Below are 22,383 nucleotides of genomic sequence, written 5' to 3'. Positions count from 1 at the left end.
TGTAAGCATTGCTATGCTCGCAAGGATTTGAATGTTTTATAACATCATTTAACAGAGCATTTCAGTGAAAGATATTTCTATAAGGAGTTTTCATGCATTATATATGTGATGAGAATTACTATCTGCTCTAGAAACTGTTTAAAAATTGTATTCTATTTAATATTAAAATGTAAAGAAACTAGTTATTCATTTTTTATAAGCAATGCTACTAATTGTTGCTAAGAAATGGAATACATTTCGAAAAACAAAACGTACGTTGATAGAAGATTCTTTTAAAATAACTACTATTTTAAAACAATGCTGAATAAAAGATTTGAGAAAATTAAAAAATTATATATATATAACGAAAAAATGAATAATGAAAACATCTACTTACTTAACCGAATAACTCATAAATCTAGTAATCTAGTAATGTATAATTTAGGAGGGGGTTTTGTCCCCCAAAACTACGCCACTGGTTCCGATTGAATTATAATTTCGTTATTGCTTCTGAAACAAACCATGTACATGCTAATATAATCATGAACAAGATAGCATTGTTGGAGAACAGTTATTGTCATGTAAATAATAATACAAATTTATTTCATGACATTCAAGCAACATACTTTTAATTTCAATTAGAAGTCCAGAAAAAATTTTTCGAATGGCTATTTTTATTTGGGTAAGTGGAAAAACGAGAAAATGAATTACGACCTGGTAAAAGTATAGTGGTATATACTAATCATGGAACCACACCTAAACTTCAGTTAAAGCAGAATTACTGCTTGCTGCCTCAGTAAAACTTGAAGATGTTTTTTTTTCGTAATTAAACCCTACATTGCAGGAATACTAAATTTGAATAAAAGAAAATGTCCTCCTAATTTCAGTTTCACTTCTTCGTCATGACATTCATTTTCTGCATTACTAAATGAAAACCGAATACTTACTACATAGGTGCAAAAGAAAAAGAATATTGTAATTCTGAGTAGCATTCATGTGAAAATGTAGACTAGATTGCTAAGGAAACAAGAGGTGAAATTCCCTGGTGTCTTGCATTTCTTCAATGTTTATGATATTGTTGTCCTCAATGATTGTATCCTTTGCCACCTCAATTACTCATTCCGAATTCTTTCTTGTATTCGTTGAAGAACTACAAATTAGTACTTTGCGCATCAGATAGCCCATAATCGATAAAATTCAATCCCTAAAATATAAGAAACTTGCCTCTTAACATCGCAAGGCACAGAGGGAAATGAATTCTAGCTTTAAGAATTGCTAGAAATTTATTTGTTGTCACTTTCACTCCATGATGATATACTGTATACGCCTACTCTAATGTCTAACTAGTAATGGAACTGAACATGTTAAAACTTATATGTGCTAATATATGTAATATATATTCATGTAGTTAGTTTATTTTTGTCTAAATTGGGCTCTAACAAAAGAATAATTCGCAATACAATATTACTTTATAATGTAATACTGTTATTGAGTTAATAAGAAAACGAGAAAAAAATTATAATCTTTAAAAAACTCCTATATATTGAATCTTCAACAATATTCATCACTTAAAAAATCATTTACTTTAAAAAACATCAATTTCTTGTGAAGGTCAAAACCAAAATGGCAGATCTAGTTTAGTCCAAATTCTGACTGTTCTAATGTAAATACATTTTCGTAGAATCCTTGTAAAATTATGAGGTTAAAATCATGCACATTAATCGTCACAAAGTGATATCTAGACGAGGAAAAACCTAAAATGCTACCGAAGTGTAAGGAATTACTATTGTAGGAGGCAAGACTGAAATATCAAAAGATATTGCCAGAGATTATTTCAATAATAAAAATTAAATTTAATTTATCTTTTATAGAAAATTTTGTCAAAAATAGTTACAAATATTTCATAAATATGTTGACATAAATATAAAATTTCGTTAGATACTCGGATGTAACTGTATTTGATTATACTGAGAAAAAAAAATGGTAAAAACTTCCAGATTATGGTAAAATGTATCGTGTTTCTAACTCCATGGAAAAAACAAAAAGCTCGTTAATTTTTACAGAAGCGGTTTTGTAATGATTTTGGTAAAATTAACAATAAAATATGGTTTCTTATAAAATGTGATAAAATTTGGTAAATGCGGTCAAATTTAGTAATTTTATGATGATAATTTAGAGCATGACATAAAAACCCTTTATTAGGTCAAATTTACTTTTCAGTTTTGTAATGCGTACTAAATGTGTGATAATAAGAATTATAATTTTGAAAACTGGAATTTCCAGTAAACTATTACCATATAATCTGGAAAATTACCAAATGAACGTTTTAAATAGTAAACAAAATAAATAAATAGAAATTTAAACTATCCAAATCTTTTCAGAAACTTTTTTTCTTAATACTTAACAATATGTATTAGTTTTTATTTATTATAAATTCAATCCATTGTAAATTTTTATAGCAATGAAAACTCATAATTCATTTCTAGTCTAAATATATAAAAATAAAGTTAAATATTCCGAAAATTTTGCTTCATCTAACTTGATGAAGCTAACTTGATATAACTTGTTTCGAATGATAGCAAGATGACCAACAAAAAATATTTTTTTTTTAACAAAAAAAAGTTTTAAAAAAAAACTCGCTAGTCAAAATTTAAATTTCGTTTTCATTGAAATACCATTATGGAAATTGACCGGTTCATCTTATTTTCGAATCCAAACGAAAATAAACTACTCTTGGAGAAAAATACCATTTTCCCAAACTACAGAACTTCTAACAACAGAACAATCTCAAATAAACTAAAATAATACACGAGCTCAGATCAGAGTAAACAAAAGAAACACTCTCCTGTGGTTTCAAGATGATTTTATTTTATCAACAAAACTCCACAAACATTGAATTGATCACCATGGCTTTGACGAATAAGGTTTCACTTTTGATAGAAAAGGCGCCAGAGTTCTCTTGGCTATATTTTTATTTTTCGTTTGTGCCTGCAACAATGCTAAAAAATAAGAGTAAAAATAGTTCGTATTTTGGAAGCAGTACACTTTAATTAAAGCATGTTTAAGGAATTCAAAGCTTAAATGTCTTAAATTTCGTATGCATTTTTAGTGTTGTTTTAAAACAATTTTTGAAGGATTTTTTTTTAAATATTGTGTGCCGAATTTTATTTTATTTTTTGTTATTAAACCATAATATAGTTTAATTTCTGCAATATTGTAAAAGCAAAATCTTGATATTGTAAGGCAGTGGCGTACGCAAGGGAGGGGTTTAGGGGTTTGAACACCCCCCTTGAGCTCAGACAAAATGGCAAAAATAAACATTTTAGTAGAAATTATGCGGGTATTATTTTTTAAGATTATGTATTTTTATTTGCCTTATGCCTACCTTTTTATCTCACGGTATTTCTCAGAATACTGAAAAAAACATTTACTATAATAGGGTTGTACTTTTGAAACCAAATTCACGTGATACTGTTATGGACTGGTTCCTTTCTATTCTGCCAGTCTCGATAGTTTTCGAGACTGGCTGGCACTCACGAGGTCTTTACGCGATGATTCTAGAATCTTAGGGGGAACGGAGTACAATGTAAGTTTTTCTGTTGTACAGAAATGTGATACTTCCGTTGAAAAAAACGTTTCTAGCATAACAAAATCTGATGAATGTGAAAGTGGCCCTCAAAGTGTTACTTCCCACCCATATGACATTGGACTTTTTTCAGAAGATGCGAGAAGATATTACATTATGTTCTTAAACTTAAAAAAATCAAATCAAAATTTAACTAAACAATGTTGTCAAAATAAAAAGTCAAAACTCTCTAGCTGTCTAAATTAGGGAAATAATAGTGCTGTATTACATACTCGAATTTCGTTTAGTAGCTTCAGAAAATTATGAACACCCCCCTTGAAAAAATTCTGCGCACGCCACTGTTGTAAGGAATTTAATCTTTTTTTTGTTTAGTACTTTTATAGTAACTGAACTACAATAATTTAAAATAAACTTAACTTTAAACTTTATACTAAGATGGTTTTGAATTGATACATTGTTTTTTACAACAAAAAAAATGTTTTTAAAGCAGCTTATTTGAATAGTAGTATATTAAAAAGTCGTTTACGTAAGGAAAAGTGCATTTTTTTCAAACTGTGTTTTAACATTCTCCTTTTATTTTTCATAAATTACAGCAAAGATGAAAACTCTTTAAAATGCTAAAAAATGGTCAGTTCTGCATATTTCCAAACCATCTATACTAAAACCATTTTATTAATATTATTTTTTCTAAATTGTATATAAAATAATAATTGAAATGTAGTAAAAATAAAAAATAAGGAAACCTTTTTAAAAAAAGTAGCATGAGAGTCATTTTTCATTGCATGTGAAACAAAACTTTTTTATCGGCGGAGTAAGGGAAAAAAATAGTTAAAACTACCAAATTACGGAATTTACCTTGTTTCTGGCTGTGTGGGAACACCAAAAAGCTCAGTAGTTTTTACCGAAAACTTGACCATTTTGGTAAACTTGACCATAAAATATAGTATGATAAAATCTGATAAAATTTGGTAATTTCCTCATGATACTTTAGAACGTGGTAAAAAAACTACTTATTTGCTTAAACTTATTTCTCAGTCTTTTATTTTTTGCTAAATGTCTGGTAATAAGAACTATCATTTTGAAAAACTGTATTTCCTGCAAACCTTTACAATATGAACGGAAAAATTATCAAATAAATTATTTAAGTACCTTATACCTTATATTTTATTTTTATGAACCATAATTATGCTGTTTTTTTTACCAAAAATATCACTACAATTCATCGCTGCAATTTTATCAGAATTGTTTCCTCCGTTTCTCTTCATGAGTTTTCAATCCTGTTTTCCATTGAGCTTAGCGCCTTGTCTTGTTCATATATAGCTGGGACTAAAAAAATTAAGTTTAAAATAGCAAAAATAAAATAAAAAAATTCATTGTAAATTCTACTGTTTCTTTAAGTTTCAGATACATAAATATTGCTTTTAATAGTTTTTTCGTAGAATTCGGTTTAATTACAGAGCGCAAAAATATAAATTTGTGCAACAACCAAACTAACTATACTCATGAAAGGTATAACTAAATTGACTACGTAGATAATTGTATTTTTTTGTCGACAATATGAAACAATTAAATGCAAGTTTTCCTTTTTTACTCTAACTAAATTATTACTATTAAAAGAAGAAAAAAATTACTATTAAATATTTCATTCTTAATTTCAATCTTTTATTTCCTAATTCACAATACAAGTCTTTTTTCCAAAAGTATATATAGACTAACTTTATTTAAAATAAAAGTATATATCATAAAAAAGTTATACTAATTATTTATTTTAATTTAGAATTTATATCAAAAATATAAATTTTTGATTACAGTGAAAATATAAAAGTTTAGTTTTTTAATTTAATAGCTTTTTAACAAAAAATATTTGATTTAGTTTATTTGTACAGTTAAAATCTTTCATTAAATATTAAAGTTCAAATGCACTTCCAATAAAATTTTTTCTTTTAATACTATTCTACAGACAATTTTTTTAAAAAAAAATTTCAAATATTTTTAATATAAAAAGAATATGTTATGAATTACATAATATACAGTTACATTGACATTTATTGTGTAATTGTTTGTTGGAAACTAATATTATAGTTAATTTAGTTAAATTTAGTTAAATTTAGAAAAAGTAATCAGTTCAGTTAAATTTAGAAAAAATAATTCCGTAAACTAATTAGTTCGCTTTATTTTAAATTTTATTGTTTTTTGTTGTCTAACACAATATCTGATGAACTATTTTTTTTAAATGTCACCAACTTAAAAACTTATTAAAAAGGGGAGAAAAAACTTGTACCGTTTGATGGAAGACTTTACTTTTAAGAGCCTGAAAATTAGTTTTCAGAAATCATAAGCTTAGCAAATTAAAAAGCAGATTAAAATGATATTTGCTCTCTTATCTCTTATAAATTATGAAATATGAAATAAAATAATAATTTCAAGTTTTAAATTGCGTAAATCAAAAAAAAAAAGAAAAAGAATTTTAGAAATATAAAAGAAACATTCGAATAATTTTTTGCAGAGCTTCAAATCGTAATGTTTGCATAAAGTTATTCAAATAAATAATATTTATGCTGCTTAGATAAAAACTGAAAATAATATAATGGAGAAATCTTTTGAACTTTTTCATTTATTTATTTCCATTTTTAAAAAAAGCGACTTAAATTTAAATGATACAAACTAATCCTCTTTCGATCTCTATATTTCCTTTAGGAATACTTTATTTGTGAAAAACATTCATAAATACTTTATTTGAAAAAATAAATATTTATTCAGAGCAATTTCGTTTCGATTAAGCAGTTAATACTTTTTTAATACTTACTTTTAGAAGACTATTTTCCATTCGGAGTTGAGGAACAAACAACAATAAAAAAAGCATATAGCCAATAGCATGATTTGCAATAAGCACTAAATTTTGTGTAAACTCAGAAGTTTTTATTTTCTAGCGTTTTAATATGCTGAATAGTAATCTCTTTCAAAATTCATTCTCAGATGCATCTATTTTTGTAAGTTATCTTTCAAAAAGATAGCAAAAAGTATTTTTAACAAAAAACTTTCAAGCAGAAAGCGGATGAAAAGAAAAAATCGAATAATTTTTTTTTACCTCTTATTTTATGCTTAGATTATGAACAACTTTCGGAAAATAAGTTCTTGCAAATTTTCTGAAATCTTAAGGAGATGTTAATCATGTTTCTTTTTCAATTGGACTGTACCCGGAGAAAAATTTTCTTTGAAGATAACCGCACTTTATGGTAAGGAAATTTCTGGTAGAAAAAAATATATAATTCAGAATATTAAATTCATTTTCTGGTCTTTTCGTTCATATGGTAATGGTTTGTCTGGGATTTGAGTTTTCAAAATCATAGCTCTTATTACCACAAATTTAGTAAAGTATACAAAACTGAGAAGTAAATTTAACCAAATAAATGGTTTTTATGCCTTGCTTTGAAGTATCAAGATAAAATTAATAAATTTTACCACAATTACAAAATTTTAGGAAACATCATGAAATATGTTCCATATTTAATTGTTCATTCTAACAAAATCACCACCAAAGCGTTTTGGTAAAAACTACATTTTACTATGCCCATAGAGTCAGAAACAACGTAAAGTTTTCCATATTGTGGTAATTTCAACCATACTTTTTTTTCTCAATGAAATCAAATTCAAGAAATTCTATAAAAGCTTAAAAGAATTTCATTTTTTTAAATAAAGTATAGTGCTTTTTTCTCTCCAATTATAGCATTATATAATTAGGTTGCTTATAGTATTACAATTGATTGTTAATAATGGTAATCAAGTTTAAGATAGTCGTTTAAATGCGATGATTAAAGAAAGATTCAACTTGACATTAATTTAAGGTTGAAGTAAATTTAACCAATATCATGATTAAGAAGGCTTCAATGTTGTTAACCATATACAAGTAGCGTGAATGATTGCAGGTGAAAACTTGGTCAATCTTAGTTTATTATACATTAACTCCCCTTATAAATTAGCTGTATAATAATATTAAAAATTAACAATAAAATCAATTTCATCGACTACGAATTTTACCTAAAATTCTAACAAATTTTATTTTTCGTCTATTTCATACTCTTCCGAATCCATATACTTGTAAAATTGGATCTGACTCAAAATATAAGACAATTCCAGAAACAAGTTTGAAATAAATTCCTTATCAAAAATAACAGCTCCAGTTGCACCTTCTTTAAATACTTAACTTAAAACAATTTAATAATTCATCATAAATGTAATTGTATTTATATATCTTTTAAAAATTAAATGAGTTCTCTATTTATTATTCTCAAAAATAAAATAGAAATAGGAATTATATTTCTTATTAAAAAATATCAAATATTTAAAATTTTAAGGAAAAAGTTCAGCTTTTGAATTCACTGATTATTATAATTAATATTAAATATTTTTGAATACTTTAAAAATATTAACTAAATAGAATTTAACAGGAAAGAAACACAAAAATGAAGAGAAATAGGCTGCTTAAAAATAAAATCTTCAAATCGATTAATAAGAAAGGAACATATCATTTGAAATGCCTTACAGTTACATTTTATCTCATTTCAAAGCGTTCGTTTAATGGAAGTTAAAAGATGGATGAATATTTCATGAAATCAGTCGTCATGAATTCTTTCGCACTATTTTCTGCGTTCCTTAATAAAATATTAGCCTTTTATGAAGCCATCATGGTGCGTGTTTAACGAAACTTTTCAAAAGACAAAACTTTTAAAAATAGCAGGTCATAAAAAGTTCATTTTTTGGATTAATATGAAAGCCATTTAAAGAAAGCTTTTTTTAGGACGAACTCGATCACGTGCACTGAAAAAAAAAATATGATCAAAATTACCTGGATATGCGTTTCTGGGTCTATGGGAAAATCAAAAAGCTCGGTAATTTTTACCGAAGAGCTTTGGTAAGGACTTTAGTTAAAATTAACAAAAAAAATATGGTTTTATAATATTTTGATAAAATTTGGTAAAGGTTGTAAAATTTGGTAACTTCATCATGATACCTTAGAGCATGACGAAAAAGAAAACTCCATCTATTTCCTTATCAGTTATGTATTTCATACTAATTTTGTGGTAATACGAGCAATACTTTTGAAAACCAAAATTTCCAGTAAACCGTTATCATATAAATGAAAAATTATCAAAAATCATTCAATTACTGTCTGTTTCGGTTTTATTAAACAGAATTCTATTTTTAAACAGAAATGTCATTACCTTACAGAATTTTCCTTATCCAGAATTTTTTTCTCAGTCTACTCTTTCAACGTCTTTTTTCTACACAAGGATACTCTTCAATTTTGTATTTTTTTTTAAAAAAATTGATTAGATTTTCATTCTTAAGGCATTGAAAACTAAAAATGGAGCGTCCTAAACTAGCGTCACAAATGTCATTGAGAAAAGAAAAATTTCCAGCATGGAGTTTAATAAAAATACATTTGATTAAATAATTTTTAGACATTTGAAAATACTTACAGTTTCTGAAAAATCTGTTCAGTTTTTAACCATAATATTGGTGTCTTGAACAACACAGGATCAACTAAAACTGCATTAAATATTAAATAATCTTTATAAAATTTATGAATATTTTTTTTAAATTGAGCTGCAGTTTAGTTTAAGTTTAAACCGTAATATCATGCAATCAAGTTGATGAAGTATAATAATATGGTTCAATCTTGAAGCAAATTTAAGAGATATTATGGCTTAACTCGCTGAAAATTTTTAACTGCTCACAATTTCTCGGTGTTNAAATATTAAATAATCTTTATAAAATTTATGAATATTTTTTTTAAATTGAGCTGCAGTTTAGTTTAAGTTTAAACCGTAATATCACGCAATCAAGTTGATGAAGTATAATAATATGGTTCAATCTTGAAGCAAATTTAAGAGGTATTATGGCTTAACTCGCTGAAAATTTCTAACTGCTCACGATTTCTCTGTGTTTAGTGTATAGTTCTTCTTATTGCTTTTAAAAGCTTTAATATTCATTTATTTAATTATAAAATAACCAAATAACATTCGAAACGCAAAGTTTGTTAATAGTTTATTCTAAAGCAAGAAAAAATATGGGATTTTGGCTTTAATAATTTTGAAAAACATTAAAAAAACTAAAGTAAAATCGGTGTGGTACCAAATTATTGCGTAAGAACTTTTTCATTATGCCATTGGTAAGTTGTACAGAAACTTGAAAATATAAATGTCGTCAGAATCACCTAAATCGTATATACGACTAGATTTAAATGAAATCAATTTCCCTCTGAATGTTAGTTCCAGCTTTTTTTCTAATTCTCAAATCAAGATTTTCTAACATTAGAAAACACGATACTATATAATATTTAAATGGGAGAGTAGCATGAAGCAAGAAAATTTCAGCAGAATTTTATCGTAGGACTCGACATTTGTCAGTTAAAATTTAAACTTATAAATATTATATAAATTTTATATTACATAAATTTCGATAAATATAATAATATAATATATATTTCCATAAATATAATTTATAATAATATAAATATAAGTTCGATAAATATAATATGGAGTTGTTCGGAAAGTAATTCAGTTTTTTTCTTCCATCAGAGGACTTAATGATATGTTTTCACAGCCGACTTCACACTTAAGCAGCATTTACATTATGCATTTTGACAGCAGATATGAAGTTATGATTATGGCTTGCACGTGAAAAGGTTCGGTTGATTCTATGCATTAGTTTTCTGTTGGTTCTCGTTCAAATATAGAAAATAAAAAACTGCATTTTCGGCATATTTAATTTTTTTTTTCATTACCAAAAAGGAAAGAATGCTGTTCAAACAGGAAAAAAAATTATCCAATGTGCATGAAGAAGTGGCATTGACAGAACGCGAGTTCCAAACATGATTTCTAAAGATGCACCACGTTCTGTAAGGCTAGTTAAAGCAGAAAGAGACGTAATAAAGGCATTATTCTAAGCGAACCAGCAACTCGTGAGATTGATGAGAGATTAAGTTTATCGAATTCGACTTTTCATGTTCATTTAAAACGACTGCACTGTAAAAAATTCCGGTGAAATGCACTAGTACCCGAAATGCCGGTAATTTTTTTACCAAAAATTCCATTTTAACCGTAAAATTTTACGGAGCAAAAACTCTGATATATCATAATTTTTTACAGTATAATTTATAAATAATATTTTTCAGTCAATAAGTCAATAAGAAATTTTAATGTTTTAAATTAAGTTACATTAACAATTATTGCAAAATTACCGAATCACTGCAGTTAAATAATTATTATTGTAAAATATATGGCATAACATTTTAAGAAAAAAATCAATTTTATGGTAAAATTAATTTCACGGATGATGCACCCAGGGTACCGGTACTTTTTAGAGTCATTTGATCCGGATTTTTCACAGTCTCAAAGCTCGATATATGGATTTCTCATTTTCTCACGGAAAAATATTTGTGCTGTCTTGTTGACGCTTCTCAAACGCCAAGAAAATGATTCATTTTAAAAACACATTCTTAGACTATAAAACCTTCCAATGAGAAGGTCAAACCAATACCTTAGACTATAAGACCTTAGACTTATAACCTTAGACTATAAAACCAAATGAGAAGGTCAAACATCACCTTGATCAGTTTTTTTTGCCGGCAGAGAACAAAAATTTAATGAGCTTGGAATAATGCTAAAGTCATAAAGGTTGACCAAAATTATTAGACCAGAAAGAGCAATTTATAATTCAATAAAATATTTATTCACTAAAAGAAAATTACCTTTCATTTTCATTAAAAAAAACGAATTACTTTTTCAGCAACCCAATATTTAACAGATTAGACATTTAGGAATTTTATGTTTGTTCTATAATTATTTAAATTAATTTAAGTGTAGGAATTTTATGGTGTAAGATAAATAGAAATTTTACGTCAAAAATTGATTTAAATTAAATGTCAACTCTACTTTCAATTATTTGTTTTCACTTGTATTATTCTGATAACTTTGAAAATTCACTTCCTGAAACTTCATTTGATAAGATGAATCAAATACGGAATAAACAAGTTAAGGTTGGCTACATTACCTTATAAACCAAAACAGAAAGAGAACTTGCATCTGTTTATCAAATTCGTCAAACACAGATTCGTTAGCTCGATTGTTTTGCATAGAATATTCATTAATTTGGAAACACATCAGATGGAAACGACAGAAGGTTGGAAAGAATTCAAAATGTTCTTAACTATGCTGAATAGCTAGTTCCATAGAAATATTTATTAACTCCCGTGTGATTCTTTCAAAATTAGTCTATATTTCTGTTTCAGTTATTTTCTCAGAACCTCAAATGAAACTTGGAATTTAAAAATTAAATTGAAATGAATCGAAAGATTATTTCTTGTAATCATTTGATTAATTTTAACTATTATTGGATATCCACTTTTTTGGACCTAATATCAGAGCAATTAAATAAAGTCCTGGGATATAAAAATTTATAAACCGTAATGCTTATATGAACAGATTTATATATTTGTAACATATTTTTACTATTGCTTATTCACTTAGATAAAACGTGTCGTTAAAACTGCCAGGATACGGTAAAATATATATTATTATCTGGTTAGTTCAAGAAAAAAATAACTAAATAAATACTAGATTAGTAAATCATTTGTATAACCTCTTAATATTTTCTTAATCTAATGTTTTTATTTCTCCAAAAAAAAATTTCATGTTTTTTCAGTATGATCTTAAATTATTATTTATAAATATTTACTCTACAATTTCAAAAATGTCTTAAGACTTTCTCGGGAGCTAAATATATATTTTCTTTACTCTTTCCTATTATACTTGAAGAGAAAAAAAGATGCTGATAAAATGATGACATTTTCTGGTAAGAAAATACCTTAATTCTGATTCATAAAACTAAAATAGATATTTTTTTAACCATTCATTTGGTAAACTTTTTCTTTTGTTCCCCGAAATTCTGGTTTGCAAATGTATAGTTCTTATTATCACACATTTAGAAAAAAATTCAAAACTGAAAAGTAAATTTATCCGAATAAATAGTTTTTACGGCATGTTCTAAAGGTATCATGATTAAATTGCCAAATTTTACCACAGTTACAAAATTTTATCAAATATAAAATCATATTTCATTATTAATTTTAAAGAAATCATAACCAAAATGCTTCGGTAAAAATGGTTCTTTTTAAAATAACATAGAAACACGATAAATTTTATCATATTTTGATATTCTGGTAGTTATTACCCTATTTTTCTCTCAGTGTGTTGCTAATTAACTTAGATAATTATCCTTTTAAAATTAAAGCTCGTATCCTAGATATAGGTCTTGCTTTCTTATAAATTATTTTTTGTTCTTCAAATGTCTAATAGCTTTCTATCATGCAATTTTTAATTATATTTCCTAAGTAAATATTGTTTATTTAATTGTTTTAATTTCAAGTAACAAGCATTGAGCCCGATGGCTCAGGGGATAGAGCGGTCGCCTTCCAATGAGTTGAACCGGGTTCGAATCCCAGCGATAGTTGGTCGATACGAATCAGCATCCTGCTTGCATGCTGCGTATACCGATCATGTGTTAGAGTCCCTTTACCATCAGACTAATCTTGGGAGGTTTTCGTGGTCTTCCTCTCCACGTAACGCAAATGCGGGTTAGTTCCATCAAAAAGTCCTCCACGATGGCAAAATTTCTTCCAATACTTAATCCAGGAGTTCCCTTGTCTTCTGGAATGGGTTCAAAAATACAAGGCTGCGGAGTTGAGCATTAGCAGTCGTAAACCCAAACATTGGGTCGGCTGTTCAACGACGGTAATTAAAAAAAGTAATAAGCTTTTGTAAAAAATTAATATTTCTTCAAATATCGACTAAATTATTGATATGATTTAGCAACGAAACCTATCTTTCCGGTTGATCTTTTTGGATGGAATGACTGAGAAAATAGACGTCTCGCCTCACAATGCTGCCATCTACGATCAAATCCTGTTTTGACTGACGTGATGACATAAAATATTCTCACTGATAAACAGATTGCAGGCTAAAATATGCTTGTTGAGGGGCTAACCGTGGGAGCTTTTTTGGTTTTATACTCTATGTGAGGTAAATACTGATCAGTTTTCCTTCAAAAATTCATCCCGAAGGCGAGTCTATCCTAAATAATAGATAGATCATCTCTTGACTTCCAGGTACGGAAAAATTATCACACTGATCAAAATTCCGGATATTCCAATAAAATCCATTTTTATCGGAGCACCTAATGGAAATTATCATCAAATAAATCGTAATTTTTACAGCAATAATTTCCATAAAGTCACTGAATTATTTTAACTAAATAATTTGAACTAAAAAAATTACGCAATAATATTTGATGGTGAAAATGGATGATGGGATGGATGATGCACCCAAAGGACTCGTACCATAATTTGATACAGAATTTTTTACAAAGCATGCCTTTTAGCCTTGAATTCAATGTCGATCGGCCGTTCAATGCCGATGATAAAATAAAAGTAAATAGCTTTTTATCCTCAACTTTTTTATTTAAAAGAAGCCTTCAAATTTAGAGCATATTAATAACGCTTTGTTTAGTTGATTAGTGGTCGTTAAGAGTCAAGTAAAAATAAGCTTTCTCCCAGAAAAATATTTACTTCAATTCCCATTTAATACTCAAAATACATTTTTAAAAAAGTATTTCTTGTTACACTTACCGTCACTAAAACCTACAAAAGGTCACTTCTTTTGAATTTCTGACCGAAACTAGCAGTAGGATTTACATCTATGATAAATTTTTCCTACCATCTAATCCAACAAACATAATTCAGTTTCCGCCATCGAATTCATTCCATGCCAGCTACGAGATATATTTTAAACCCTTCATGGTTACTGTTTGGCAGAAACTCGCAAGGATGGCTTAAGAATATCTTAAAATTAAATATCATTCAATTCTTAATTTAAGATTCATCGCTCATTATGGCTGTAAATTCACGAATCTTCCTAATGAATATCCCCTTTGAACACGATTTATTACGTGAATCGAATTAAATTTGATGATATTGGGCTCGAAGTTGGTTTGCATTCAAAGTTTTACGAGGCTTTTACTATTTGAAAGGAATTAATGTTGATTGTATTGCTGATTAAGTAATCATGGTGTCTTAAAAGTAGATATTGAGAGTCGCTGCTTTAAGAATGAAATGTAAGACTTTTGAATCTTCTTAAAGCATGAAATATTCACTTAAACATTATTAATTTTGTAAACATTTTATTAGTAAATAGTTGAATTTGAAATGCAATTTATTTAGTGTATTGCTGTTTGTATTAATTAAATATTTTACAATCGATACAAATAAATTACAAACTGTGAAAAATTCCGGGTAAAATTACTATTTAAAGTACTTCACCTTGAGTGCAGCATCGTAAAATCGATTTTACCGTAAAATCTATTTTTAGTGTGAAATTTAATATCGTGATATTTGCAAGAAAATTTATTTAATTACATTAATTCAGTGATTTTACAGTATATAAATTGCTGCATATCATAATTTTTGTTTTGGAAAAATTTACAGTAAAAATGTATTTTACGGTAAAAAGTACTGGCAGCCAAAGTGCAGGTACTTCTTACAGTTATTTGATCCGAATTTCTTCACATTGTAGTATTACGGATGCATATAACAACAGGTGAATAAATATCCAGTTTGAGTTACATCCTTTACGTACAGTACGCAAAATAAAATATGGACCACCATAAATGATCTGATGTAGTGATCTGATCCTCACGTTCTAGAACTCAATCTTCATAATTCAAGAAGCTTACATGCTAATAAATTCGTGCAGGCTATATTTTAAGTTACAGAATGAGACACAAAAACGTATTTTCTAAGAATAAACATATTCTTAGAAAATATGTTTATTCTTAGAAAATACGTTTTTGGTTTTTCGATGGATAGATTTTTTTCGATGGATAGATTTATATTGACAATAATAGATAGATATACCTGTAGTAGCATATATTTTAGAACTGCAATTGCAGAAATTTAACAACACATTAAAAAAAAAACTACTTTAAGGGGTTTTGTTAACTAGAAATTGTAAATTGCAATTTATNCTATAAAACTATAAATGGGAAAATCCAATAGTCTTCCTCAAGACACATCTATTGGAATAATTAAATGCGATATTTCTGAATAAAGAATAATTATCCTAAGATAAAAATTATTCTTTATGTGTGTCGATATCGCAAAAAAATATTTGTTGAAAAAGAGCATTAAAATATAAGAAAGAAGCATTTTGACACTGTTTTAAAACAAAAAGATAAAATATAACTTGTGAAATGATTACTATAATAAAGTGTAACTGTTTTCCTTGTTATGAAAGCTACAAATACAAAGTGTGCTTATTTGAGGATAAATTGGTTTGCAGTGACTTAAAAAACTAAACTTGAACTGGTAAATTATTTTTTATATCAACCGAAAGTCCTTTTTTTTTTAATTCCATTTTTAATGGAACGCGGCTTTTAAATAATGACAAACTTAAACTTGTAAAATGTTTAATGTTATAAGGCTTTACAATAACCAATTCATGTCTTTTAAAATGCTTCTTGTGTTTACAATAATATATTTTAATAAGATATTTTAATAACATGTTTATACCATCTTCAAACTTAGCCTTCTTTTATGGGAAAAAAAGAAACAATCTCGATTCTACGCAACCAAATATTTGGTTCGTACCAACACAGGGGAAAGAAAATCAGAATCAGCGTAAGAAAAATAAAAAATAAAAAAGTCAAATCCCATCCAATCTTCTATTTAATCAGTAATATATTCCTCCGCGACAGAAGAAAACAGCTTGTTATTCCGATGAGAAAGTGGTAAAATTGGAATCTTCTAGTAATTTCATAATGACCTTGGAACTTCAGAATCCTAAAATAGTTTCTTGTAGTTAGAATCGTGAGTAGGAAATTGGCTCTAATCAAAGTGATTGGTCATTCGTTCTGATAGTTTGTGGATCTTGCCAATAAAAACAACACGCGAAGCCTTCCTGTTATTGGATTAACCCGGGCTAAAACATATGGAAAAGTAAAAAACACCACCAATGAATACCAAAGTTTTTCCCTCTCCCTTTGCGGAATTTCAATCTTCATGGGAAAAAATATTCAATACTATTTACGTAAACAGAACTGCGTTAAGAGCGCCTACAACAAAACGAGCTGATTGTTTGATATTCGAGGGAAACTGTTGGTGTTTATGAAAATTTAACACATGCGAAATTTGTAATTTATTACTGATATTAGTGACGTTAATGAGAGAATCTCGAACTCAGTGGTTTGTGGCGGTCATGGTCATTACAATCTTGGCAGGGAGAATATTCTATACCAGTGGTTACCAACTGGCGGCCCGCGGGCAACATCCGGCCCGCGAACTAAAATATATTAGTTGTCATTTATTGCTGACAATTTTCGTGAAAAATCTATATGGGTTTAAAATACTTTTCTTTTATTAAAGAAAAACCCTAATTTCTTCGTTTTTTTTTTAAATTTAACATACCAACGGTGCAAAAAAATTTATTTCTCAAGTAAAAATCTACTTCTTATTTTAATTTGCAATTCAATACTTTTGCTTTGTACAACTTGATAAAAATCTGACAGTAATATTTAATGTTCCTTCAAACACAAAAGATGGCTGTATAAAATTTTCATAAAGTTGCGGCCCGCCATTTGACTGGTGTTTTCAATTGCAGCCCCGGCCTCATGCAAGTTGATAACCCCGATTCTACACTATGTAAATGAACAGAAGCCCCAAATTCCGGCTTGTTGGAAAAGTATTTATGAAAACAAAACCTAAAAAATTATATATATTACATGTTTTGATGTGATTGCATGGATCCGACGCCCTTGATAATGCTATACACCAAACTATAAAGAAATAAAAAAAATCAACCAGGAGTGACTTTTCCATTTTTAGGCACAGCCAAGTTAGCTTTCAGCTACAATCACAATAAACAATAAATATCTGCAATAAAATTCAGCCAAAACGTAAATGTTTGTCCCGATCTTGTTCAACATCAAGAAGAAAAAAAGAAATTTCATAAGCCTGGTTACACGGACAAGGATTTTCTCTCGCAGAAGGAAGCAAAACTAGTTACGCAATAGAGCTGGTTAAACATCTTCTCAAGATACGAAGATTAAAGCAAATGTTTGCATTGAAAACGAAACAGTTAAGAGGCTCCTCCCACCACGCGTTGTTTATTATTATTCAATGTTATTTCAATATACAGATGTTTTAATGAGAAATACTAATTTATAGTAACTCAGCGATCATACTGCCACTTCCGGGGAAAGTATTTTAGCTTTAAGTTTATGAAACAGTTATTTTTCCTTCAGCACAATAAAGATAAACATACTAGACCTTAATCTTAGAATATCTTCGATATTTCTGAGGTGAATTATTTGTTTTATATTTTGGCAAGGAGACGGGTAGCGTAGCCAGAAAAGTATTCATCCTTAGAAACATGAACCAGTTGAATCGCCATTTAAATAGAGATAACATCTAAGCTAATAGACCCTATGAAGGGTGTGTTGGATATCATCTTAATATTTTTAACATAATTTAACGCAAGATTTCTAGCACTTTTTATTTATATGAGTAAATAATATTGTGTGAGCTTTTTAAAATGACTTTTAGCACAGTTAAGTCACATTCATTTAATATCTATATTCAATCTATCTTTGATACTTTCTCAGATAAAAAAAGGAATTAAAGTTTAAAGTTAAATTCTCAAAAATATATTTATTTTTGTATAGTTTCATATTGTTTTTCTAATCAAGAAATGATCTTTTTTTCGACAATACTAATATCAGTTATGTTTTCCTTTTTTTAAAGATCGTCGTTTCCTGCTGGCCAATGCACAGGTGGAGCACTTTCCTATCATCTACTGTAACGATGGGTTTTGCGACCTGGTGGGGTTCTCAAGGGCTGAGCTTATGCAGAGGCCTGCCACCTGCGACTTCCTGCATGGACCCCTCACCAGCTCACAGGCCACGGCTCAGATTAGAGAATCCCTCACCACCTGCCTCGAGAAACAGCTCGAAATCATCTACTACCGGAAAGATGGTAAGTCTCTGTCCTCTACCCATTCCGTAGCTACCTACAGTGCACGTAAGTGAATTGCGCCGAATGGTCAATATAAATTTCAATAATTATACGTTGAACACTTGTGACATCTTACTTAACGGCCTACGTTACATTAAAAATTGCAAGAACTATGAAAAATAATAGACATTAGGGTTACCCTAATAGAAAGTCGACAAATGTTGTATTGTCCAATTCCACTTCCTCTGTCAGATATCGTCCAGTATAATAGCCACGAGGTCGCATGCCGAAGGTTGTAGACCACTCTGCCGCGAAAAGCGATGATAAAAGCGCAGTGAGGAAGATTTAACAACTTGACGATCGGTTAATTTCCATGAAAACGATTATAAAAGTGCCTATTTTTTTATCCCTGCATCCCTGATTAGTGCTGACATCTAGTTTAAAATAAACTAACTATCTACAATTTCCTTAAAAATATTTTGGTACTGCCATCTGGGGTGTAAAATGAGAAATAAAATGTTTTCCGGGCAAAAGAAATGAATTAGTTTTATTCTTATTGGCGCGTTGCTACTGAACACTTCAACCCGGAAATATCACAAGAGCGAGAAATAGAGGGCGAAACCTCACCCCGTCATTTTCACGGGAGCGATAAGGAAGGGGTTAAAGGCAATGCAGGAAAAGCCTCGCCGAAATGTTGCAGCCCTCTTTCGTCGCCTAACAGGTCACGACTGCCTGTGAGAACCTTTATATCGCTTACGTATATATGGCCACCCTGATTGTCGACGATGTGATTCTAAAGAACCCATGAATCGAAAACATCTCCATCGCGGTAGGTCACTCCACGGTCTTGACTCCGAGACTGCTAAATATTGGCGTGCGAGAGAGCTTCCGGGGAAATGACATCAGTCTTTCTTTTACTTCTTGTGATTCCTTGTGTTGTTTATTGTTCTTCTTCTTTGTATCGATTGTTTTCCCCACCACTAGAAATTAAAAAAAAGTGTTGTATTCTCGGAAGCAGTATAACGATAGTAGAGCCATTTTTGAAAATTAAAAAAGCAAGATGAGAGGAATACACCTAGTTGCTGTGTATGAACGATTAATTAATTAATGAGACAGCATTTAAAGTGAAAGTAAAGTCGTACTTAAGCGGATGCGTCCGGAACAGAATGCACGAGAAGGGATGATTTTTTAGCTACAGATGCTGATTTCACAGATACTTTACTCTGACTAACTTCTGCACAGATGTCAGAAATCAGAAATCTTCCAAAACCTTGTATCATTTCTTCAAGAGCTGTAGCGGATTCAATGAAAATTTTGTGTTTGCTTACTCTGTGCTTTCGTAAATCTATATTGATCCTTTCAGGAAATCTTAACACTATTGGTCTGTAACTATTTACTTCCGACAATGCTCGCAACGAACAGTTAGACGATAAATCTCCGTATTACGTATACCTTCAGCCACCAAAAAAAAACACTAAAAAAAGTGCAACTTATTTTGTTCTGGACGCATTCCTCTCGGCCCTAATTTATATCCACTCTCATTCGAAATGGTTAAACAATTGCATACAATCTATCTTATTTTATATTTTATAACCGTCGTTGAGCAGCCGACCCAATTTTATGGGTTTACGACTATTAATGCTCAACTTCATAGCCTTGTAATTTTGAACCCAATCGAGAAGACAGGGGAACTCCTGGATCGAATATTGGGAGAAATTTTGTCTTCGTTGAGGACTTTTTTGATGGAGTTAACCCGCATTTGCGTTACTTGGAGAGGAAGACCACGAGAACCTGCCATGGTTAGCCTGACGGCAAAGGGACTCTAACCCATGATCCGTCTACCACTGAAAATATTTCACGTCGCATGCAATCTATTGTACTTAACCTTAATTAAAAGCCCTAATGAGTGGACTTGATATAGTTTGTCTATAGAAGGAACTCCGATGGCCACAAAGTCTAAGGCCGTCTGCTACTTTGGAAGCAAGAAACAAACTATTTCAAAGAGGAGAGCTTCTCTCTACTCTGATTCCCTTTCTCACGCTAGTATGAACCAAAAACCAGTCAAATATTGACCTAACAAACCTCTTTGAAGTAATTAAGTCTCGTAACCATAGTTACCGCCACTGCTCAAGACGATTGGCGGGGAGAGTTCTTTTCATAGACAGACTATATTGCTACTGTATTTCTTACGTTATCACGTCTGTCTACTTTATCTTCATGCAAACTTTGTGCTAATATTACTTTTTATGAAGAAAAAAAACATTTTAATATAAAACTTTTAACAATATGCTCAATAACTTTTAACACTTAGAACTTTTCTTATTTAAAAAACAATTCCATATTTCTCATACTATAGTTAATTTTTAACAAATTTGAAGACAAATTAACATGCATACAAAATTATCATAAACTTTGAATTTTTTCTCTTCAGATTTCCTTAAATATGTTCCCTTTATTTCTTATAAACACCAAAATGTGACAAATTTAAATATTTTTCTAATCTAGTCAATGTCGTTAGCCACATTATTTTGGCTCATAACTATAAACTGACTAATTAAGCAACGCCCATTATAAATATATTATTTTCACTTTTTGTATTGTTTTGAAAAAGATATTTCAGTCAAATGTTAAAACATATTCACGATTTTTTTTTGGTACGTTAATGATTTATTTAGTTTTATTCTAATTTTAATATTTGTCAAAATATATTAAAATGACTTTATTAATACATTTCATGAAAAGTTGTAAGAATTAATTTTTATTTGCTTTCTTAAATTCTTATAAGATTCAATTCTTTAGTACGAAACACTTTGCGCCAACGTCCAATTTTATGCTCAACATTCAAAAATAAATTTAATATTTTTAAATGCGGTCGTTTTTTAATGGCCTCAACGATAAAAATGCTCAGTTATGATCCTAAAATACTTTAATATTAATTTTTAAGTCATGAAATTCGTATTTTTTATAAATATAACTAATTGTAAACTAAAAATTTTTTTTTCTGCCTCTGTCAACTTTAACCCTCAGGCTTTAATTAGCTGTCTACTCGGAAATCTGCTGATTTAAATTATCTTTACTTTGTAGTTTATCTTCGTATATTTTTTGCGGTTGTCCATGTTCCGTCAATTTTGTTGTTGTTAATAATATCCTCTTTGTCTTTTATTCTATAGTTTAAATTAAATACTTTTGCTTACACTGATCTAACATTTTTAAGAAAAAAATTATTCAAATTAGAATACCAAACGTTGGACATTGATATCGGAAACTTTTTCTTCTCTTTTCATTTTTCTATTACTGTGTAAAAATTTTCAATTCTTTTAAGAAAAAAAGCAAGTGCTAATTACTTAAAACAATATTTCAATATTTTACTACTTGCCACAACGAAGTGTTTTTAAAGAACGTTTCTTAAGAAATTTGGAATTGTACAAAACTGTAAGATTAATAAGAATACTTCCCGCAGACTTTTATAAAAATAGATACAAACCACAGACAGTATTCAATCAACTGAACCATTATGTTAGGACAATAACCATTCTCAATGAACTGGAAATAGTTAAAGGTTGTCTCTTGCTGATCACTCATTCATAACAAAGTATCAAAAAGGAATGCCATAAACCAGCAGAATGGCTTATAAATATTGATTTCTAGTATAAATATATGTGTCAAAGTATTCGACAGAAAACGAATCGTATTTAATAGAATCAATGATTCATTATGTAATTTTTTTTCAATTAGTATGCTAATACACGTTATA

General features: G+C 29.0%; 1 protein-coding gene across 12 annotated transcripts in view; it reads left to right on the top strand.

The window, feature by feature from the left end:
• Positions 1-22,383, top strand: part of LOC107448675 (voltage-gated inwardly rectifying potassium channel KCNH6) — a 347,084-nt gene that overhangs the window by 113,818 nt on the left and 210,883 nt on the right. For all 12 annotated transcript variants that reach the window (XM_071184212.1, XM_071184214.1, XM_071184215.1 and 9 more), the window contains exon 2: positions 18,420-18,650. In XM_071184212.1, the coding sequence (XP_071040313.1) occupies positions 18,420-18,650 (231 nt within the window). The remainder of the gene's footprint in view (positions 1-18,419; positions 18,651-22,383) is intronic.

The sequence above is a fragment of the Parasteatoda tepidariorum genome, chromosome 8, assembly GCF_043381705.1.
Source record: "Parasteatoda tepidariorum isolate YZ-2023 chromosome 8, CAS_Ptep_4.0, whole genome shotgun sequence".
Lineage (NCBI taxonomy): Eukaryota > Metazoa > Arthropoda > Arachnida > Araneae > Theridiidae > Parasteatoda > Parasteatoda tepidariorum.
This window is presented reverse-complemented; position numbering and strand designations above follow the sequence as displayed.